This window comes from Cynoglossus semilaevis, chromosome 1 (genome assembly GCF_000523025.1).
Source record: "Cynoglossus semilaevis isolate Cse_v1.0 chromosome 1, Cse_v1.0, whole genome shotgun sequence".
Classification (NCBI taxonomy): Eukaryota; Metazoa; Chordata; class Actinopteri; order Pleuronectiformes; family Cynoglossidae; genus Cynoglossus; species Cynoglossus semilaevis.
This window is the reverse complement of record NC_024307.1, coordinates 25,851,881-25,859,869: the sequence shown is the minus strand read 5'-3', so window position 1 is coordinate 25,859,869 and position 7,989 is coordinate 25,851,881. Positions and strand designations below refer to the sequence as shown.

The 7,989-nt window shown below is 39.7% G+C and overlaps 1 protein-coding gene across 1 annotated transcript; it reads left to right on the top strand.

Moving 5' to 3' along the window:
• Nucleotides 1–1,478: 1,478 nt before the first annotated feature.
• On the top strand, nt 1,479–3,827 carry LOC103387509 (fatty acid-binding protein, intestinal-like). Its single transcript, XM_008322191.3, has 4 exons — nt 1,479–1,780; nt 2,013–2,185; nt 3,090–3,197; nt 3,291–3,827. The coding sequence occupies exons 1-4, from the start codon at nt 1,714–1,716 to the stop codon at nt 3,339–3,341; spliced, it is 399 nt and encodes a 132-aa protein (XP_008320413.1). The 5' UTR covers nt 1,479–1,713; the 3' UTR covers nt 3,342–3,827.
• Nucleotides 3,828–7,989: the final 4,162 nt, after the last annotated feature.

The window sequence follows — 7,989 nt, the reverse complement described above, 5'->3', positions numbered from 1 at the left end:
AAATTAGATCTACCCCCCTGTAGCTTTTCATAAACAACATCCCTCATGCGGCGTTAGACAAACCGCTCCATCTGCATCGATCCCCAATGAATTCTTTACTCTGCTGCCGCCCTGCTGGAGTGTGACAAGGTGGTAAAATATGATGTGTTTGCTGTCAGCATGGCCATCACTGTGTTGGCCTGTGTTGGCCTCACACACACACACACACACACACACACACACACACACACACACACACACACACACACACACACACACATATATATATATATATATATATATATTAGATTTACCTGCCTCATTCCCTCACTGCTGTTCAGCTAATGCACTCCCATTGAATGGAAGTGGCATCCATTTCACAGTGAGGGTGAGGAGGTTCAAGTGAGTGAAAGGGGCCACTCAAGGTGTGGACAATGCCTTCAATATTCTTCATGAAGTCCGTAATGTCACAGATCAGCCCTGAGAGTATGGCCATTCTCTGGAGACACAGTGCTGAGCTGTCAAATGACACAGGCTGAATACAGATGCTGTGGATTTAAAGGACCAGTCCTCAGTTTTTTCTGTCCTTTTAGTTTAAATATTCTTTATTTTAAACATTATATTTGCTTTGAAATTAGAAACAACAAATTGTATCAGTGGTACAATACTGCTTTTAATACTTGTCCTGTGTTTCCATGTATTTCATGATCAAATAAAGGGTTAAAAAACAACAGTACACAGTAAGATTGCTTATTTTCTGGTGTGTCTGGATGCCAATAAATGCAACTAAGATTGGGTTTAAAATGTCAATGCCTTTTAGTGACTGAGGTTGACACTCCTGCTCTAAACCATGAATAGATACAAAAGTTTAAGAATGTTTGGACACCATGGCTCTGGATCAGCTGGGAAACAGAATTGAATTTTTAGTCAGTAAAAAATAAATAACAATATAAACTTATTCAACTTCTGTCAAAACACCACCTTCAAATTGAGGAGATGTGACTGAAAGGCTGAGAGCCGCGGGCGCCCAGTGATGAATGCCAGCTGTGATGTCATATGCAGTATAATTGATGCCAACAGGGAATGCCAACAGAGAGTGTACAGAAGTACGTAGTACTGAGACAAAGTTCCAAAACAGTGGCCATTAAAATATTACATTTTAGGTCAAAAATGTGCTGCAACCCAAATGAAATGTGTAACACAATGGTGAGCCAATACATTTTCTTCTAGTTCACTGCTCTTTTGTGACATGCCAGCTCTGCCTGTCACAAAGTTCTTCACCAACTCATTTCCATGCCAGGCACAAACAGGGCAACAAAGAAAGGATTGAGGAACAGAAAGGGGGGCTCAGCTGAGAGACCGCCATGGGCAGCCATGCAAACATCCCACTCTTTTATGTCTTCCCTCAGTGCCCAGAACAGTGGCACAGTGTTTCTCTGTGCCAGATTCACAGAGAAGGGGAGTCGCCCACGGGGTTATTTATCAGCGTATCCTAGAGGTTGTGCAGACATCGCCCTACATTTGACACAGATTCTAAATGGCTACATCAGCAGACAGATAATCAGTTAGATAAAGAGCAGCATCTTCCATGCCAACTCTGGCTAGAGAGTGAGGGGTGGGTGTGTGTGTGTGTGTGTGTGTGGGGAGGGTGTGCATATATAGAGGTGGGCCTGTGGTCATCCACCATCTCCTCATCACCAGTCTCCAGTCTCACACTACAACAATCCTGCAGCCATGGCCTTCAATGGAACCTGGAAAGCGGACCGCAACGAAAACTATGACAAGTTCATGGAGCAGATGGGTGAGTGTGTGTGTGTGTGTATACAAGACTGAGAGGTTTAACTGCCCTGGTAGGGGTCGTGTGTGTATGACTGCTGTAGTTCACAGTCCGGTGTGATTGTTAAGATAAACCGTCACTTCTTTGACAACAAAAACAACAACAACAACAACAAAATTCTCAGCCCCTCATGGCAGACATCCAACATCTGACTGTTTTTTGGTTTGTTTGTTTTTTTTGTCGTCTGTTTAACAAGGCATTAACGTAATGAAACGCAAACTGGCCGAACACGACAACCTGAAAATCACCATCGAGCAGACAGGAGACAACTTCCACATAAAGGAGTCCAGCACTTTCCGCACCAAGGACATCGACTTCACCCTGGGCGTGCCCTTCGAGTACGCCCTGGCTGATGGCACTGAGGTCTCAGTAAGTGCCCACAAGTTGAGTTTCTGCTGGCCACAACTTATTTATGATTATTCAGTTTTGGACTTTTACAGAAAATTGCTTTTTTTAAAAAGTCTGTCTGTTAAATATGGTCAGCTGAAGTTATCTACTGTACCTCATCCAGACCTGTGAACTATTACAACCAAGAAAAGTATCACCTAAAAACCAAACAATTACACATCAGGACTTTTAAGCTAAAACTAAAAGAACTTACCCATAAATAACTAAAGGTTGTTATTTTAAATTTATTTCTCAAATTAAATAGAAACAAGTTTAGACTGGACTCCCTATGGAAGTGGTTGATGGGTTTTTTCAGATAAACTTAAAAAAATAGGCTTATTGTTCTACATGTGTTTTAAATTTACAGTTACCCAGAAAATAAATTAAAACTGACTAAATTGTTTAAAAACAATTGACCAAAGGTTAAAAGACAGTGAAGGGTAATACATGGTTACATTTCATTACATTTCTTGGTCATGTTACTTAAATGTTGGCCAACCAAAACTATTACCAATAAAAAAAAGTCACAACCCACTGCTTTGGTAGCAACAGTGTAACAACTTTTACATTTTATAAAAATGTTTATATATTGTGATGTTTTATTACTACAAAATGAGGATCAAAATAACAAACATTCAATATAAAAAGCCAGCTAACAATAGGCTAAAATATATAAGAAATCCAATATATATATAGGAAATTAAACTACAAAATACTTCATTCACAATGATCATTCATATAGTTCAAAAGTTATTATACACGATCCTCATTATTTCACCATCTCCCAAAAAAAACTTTGAATTATTTCACCATCTCCCAAAAAAAACTTAAAGAGACAAAGTGTGAGCAGAGGACATTACACTGACAAGTGTGTGTTTACAACCAGGGAACGTGGGAATTGGACGGCGAAATGCTAAAGGGCAAATTCACCAGGAAAGACAACAACAAGGTCCTGACAACCACCAGAACTATGGTGGGAGGAGAGCTGGTTCAGGTCTGTGGGTCCACGTCTCCTACAGCAGGTCAAACTCTGCAGCTCAACTTCTCAGTAACGCCATCATTTCTGTTCTCTCTGCTCCATTCACAGAGTTTCAACTACGAGGGCGTGGACGCCAAGAGGATTTTCAAGAAGCAATAATCCAGAGCCTGAAGACGATTATATTTTTAAATTTTTTTATAAACTGTAGATGACATTATGTGCTATATACTTGTATTGTTCTCTAACAACAGTCCAAAAAGTCACATGAAAACTTTTGGAATTCACCTCAAAATACCTCAACGTGTTGGCATATTTTTAGTAGAAGAATTACAGTCCCTTGTTTGAGTCTGCTGTGCTATAGATGAATTTGTTTATTGAGCCATCTCTCAATAAGGAAAACACCACCTGACACTGTGTTTCTACTTCTTAGAATGAATCATATTGAAAAGGCAAAATTAAAGAAGACCAGAAAAGCTGACTTTTGTCAGTCTTTGAAGTTTTCCAAGCACCTGATATTTTTTTCTCCACATATTTACCAACTTCCTGAATTAAAGAGGCTAACAGGAAAGCAGCTAGTGTCTAAATAGAATACAACACATAAATGAGAGTTCATTTAAAAAAATAAATAGGAATTGAACACAAAAAGCCATTGGTTTGAATTGTCATTAAAATGAAAATGATGATTACAAAAGTGCATTTTGTATTATTGACTGTAATGTCTTACTGTTATGACTTTGTAATGTTGGGAAGCAGGCAGGAGCCAACGGCAACACCAGAGGGACATGGAAGTTTATTTGGAAAGTCAAAATATCAAAAACTCACTGGAGCAGGAACAACAGAGAAGCAGGTAAAAAAAATCATGAACACAGGAGCGAGGGACACAGGACGGATCACAGGGAAACAATGACAATGACTAGTGTCCAATGAGCTGACCAGCACTGAGTGAGGGAGAGAGGCACCAGGTGACAGGAGTTAGGGTAATGATAGGAACACAGGTGAGGGTGATGACACTGATTAACCCCACACTACAGACACAGCAGGAGTGAATGAGGACAGACAGACAGGCGGGGCTGACACTTACTGGGTCAGCCAGAAAAAGTCAATACACAGACCATGTGATTTATTTTTTAATTATTTCTTCAAATTTGGGGAGTCACATATTATTATCCAATGACAGTAGATTATGAGAGAAAATGTAAAGAAATAAAACCAAAAACAAAGACATTAAGAGATCAAACTGATCTCCAATGGAAGCCACTGACTCCAGCAGACTACTTCTACTTCTCACCTTGTAAAATAAAGCAGTTTATTTAACTAGAACAGCATAGCTCTTTATTGCCACTGTTGCAGGAACAATGAAAAACAGTTTAGAGTAGTAGAAATTAAATAGAAACATCTCTTTATACAAACCCTACTGCATAAATAATATTAATTTTATTATTACAATAATATTTTAAGTAGTTTTTGAGCCTTATTATGCACAAAAGTATTTTATTTAGCATTATTTACATTGCATTCTGTAGAAAACAAAACGAGTTAGACGTCGTTATATATCTCTTTGTGTGTGTGTTATAACAATACAAACCTGAGTGAACTTTGATAAATCAGATAAGCTGTAACTATATCGATGTGATGCAATCAAACTACTTCCGGCGCAGATATTCATTCATTATGACCCAGCTCAGAGGTCAGCGTTTACTCCTTTATGGACATCATTATATTGTAATTCCAGTCCATAGATGGAGAGAGAGATTAGATGGTGAGAAGATAACACATTACACTGCAGGCTGTGTGATCACATGCTGACAGCGGCTGTGTCATGTGAAGTGGTGTCCGCCGCCGACGGCCAGAACAACACGCTAGTGAATATCACACGACAGGACTGTTGAAAATGCTGAGAATAAGGACGTTCTTTCATTGATAAAAACACCAAGTAGCTCAAAGCAGCTATGAAAGGACAATGGAGATTTCACTGGTAACAATAAAAGGTGGCCACTAGATGTCGACATATGCCTATCTGTTTCTGCACACAAGAACGTCGATGGACTTTTTGACTGTAGGATTGTATGGAAGCCTATCTCGACCAAAATATGTTGAATAAAAACTATACATGACGTCAGCAAAACACAAAACTAAACGAGTAAAATGAAATGTATGATAACGTATAGCTACTACAGGAATTCCATTTTTACTGGCCATTCGGACTGGTGTTGTATTGGTGATATTTTAAGGAATACTTGGTCAGAGATACTACAGTAGTCATAGGTAGGATGAGCTGGTATTCATGAAGAAGTGTAGGACCAGGACCAGTATTTGTGCAGTACTTATTTTTGGTTGGTTCTGTGGTTACTTGTGATCTTGGTCACTTTAATACTTTACCTCCTAGCAGTAGTAGTAGCAGCAGCAGTAGTAGTAGTAGTAGTAGTAGTAGTAGTAGTAGTAGGACCTACTAGTAGTAGAAGTTGTTGTTCTGATTGCTAAGGTCACTGGGGTCAGGTGTGTTGCTGAGGGGGGCGTGGTCTGTGCAGTCCACGTCATTGTTGTGCTGTTCTGCAGCAGACCTTACTTTATCTATCACTTGGTGCAGTATTTAGTTAATTTGTTAATTTGGTGTACTCAATGGCACCTCCTGTGGCAGCCTGTGTAAGTTACGAAGATTCGGTGAAATTCCCCATTGTTGGGCTAATAAGGGATTATTATTATTGTTGTTGTAGTTGTTGTTGTTATTATTATATTTTTATTATTATTTCTTTACACTCCAAACAGCCATTAACTTCTGTTCTTCTCCCAAACAGAAACATCGATGGGCTAAATATCTAACACAGGGAAACATCGGCATGTAGACTAAAGGGACCAGTAATAGAGGCCCTCACCTTTAACCACTATCAGTTAAGTCATTATGGTGTATTTTTTATAAAAGTCTAAAGATCAAATACTGAGAGTGAACTTGTTTCTAACTGTGCAGTTAGAAACATTCTCATCAATATTCGTTACCAAATAACAAATCTAATAAATGAATGCAGAATAGCAGTGCCTTTAAAGTCTGGGGAAGTACAGATCACGACCCCCCGCTGTGGCCCTGAGTGGCACGCACTTTCATGGCGGTATAAGCCCGGCACGCACTGCACTAATCCTGCAGAGGCAGAGCTGCTTTGAACATCACTTTACCCTCGGTGCAGTGAGAGTCCAGAGAGAGTCTTCACACACTGATTAAAGTGGATCGATGCTCCATCTGACGGGGCAGCGGTACCTGCAGAGGCGTGTCCTGCTTCATATGAGCTACATTTATTTTGACAAATGATTTGATTAGATACTATACTATCAGATAATTCCTTGATTTTAAAATGTCTCTTCTGCCTGTTTAGACAAAAATTTGATTTTTAAGGATATAGTCTAGGACAAATGCAGGTAAATATTGGTCTTTAAAAAAAAATGACCCTCTTATTTATCCCACATATGTGTCTAATTCGTAAAGGGTTAAACAGTTTTGTTTGTTTTTTTCAGTAATTTAAAATCTGTGGATCAGCTGTCAACAAGAAGAAAAAACTAAAACTAAAAGACAGAATTAGTAAAGGAGGACGAAGAAGAAAGAATAAAGATGGAGAGGAAACAGGAAAAGAAAACAAGACAAAAACAAAGAAGACTAAGAAGTAGCAAACAAAGAAAAGAAAGATGAAGAAGAAAAATAAAAATGGAACGATGAACGAAAAGAAAAACAGGAAGAAGGATAACCAAAAGTATTGAAATTACCCAGAGAAAAATGCTGTAAATCATGACGTGTTTTACATAAATACAAATAGCTTTACTTTGGAAATGACACAGGTAACATGTTAGTAAGTATTTGTCCTTCAGTGCTGATGCTACGTACTCAACATACTGTACATGGAAGTAATTTGGGATTTGATGTGGAAGTTAATTTAGTTTATTTAAACGGTGGCGTGAACAGAAAGGTTACCCAGATCAGACTGTGACTGCTGTGAAAGATAAATGTGAGAATTATTCTAAATGAAAGTCAACGTGTCGAGCAGTCTTGGCCCTTTCTGCTCTTTCTGGCGGTTGCAAGTTGTAGTTTTTTCGCCACTAGGTGGCAATGATAATATCCAGACTCTTCAGTAGAAAAAGGCCTAAGTCATCCTATGATGTCATCTTTTGTTAGGTTATCATATGACACATGGTTTTGAAGTCACACACAGTAACACGGTCCCGATCCTGACTCCAGTAGTCCAAATGATATCAGCGTGGAGCCGGGGAGTGGGCTGTACACACATGAGAAACAGAGAAGTGCTGGGAGAGGGGGCTCGATGTGTTTTGATTGGGCACTGGGGCCTACCTTAGGGAGGGTGAAGATGAGGATCACGGAGAAGCAGGAAGAAGAAGAGGAGGAGGAGGAGGAGGTAAAAAACCTTAAGAGGTTGACAGAGAAATAAGGAGGTAGTAAAAGGAGCAGGAAGGAGATCAGCCTCCTCACCCTCCTTACCCTCCTGCTGTGAAATAAAACTCCTTGACTCACTGAGGTTTGAGTTAAAGAAAAAAAAAAAAAAACCTACCTAACTATCACCAAATACCCCAGCCGCCCCACAGGGAGTGTCATGGATGTTTGGGTTGGGTCATGTTTCCAAGAGTACAGAGCAGCCCCCTCTTTTTGAACAGTGACTGCGCAGACTTGTGCAGATGCTGCACAGACTGCTGGAGGATGAGTCACCGGTTAGTCAGGCTGAACACTGTATCTGAGCCTTTTCAGATGCCCAGACGCTCGGGGATTATCTGGGACTCGTGCTCAACTGTACACGCAGCACTATTTTTAACA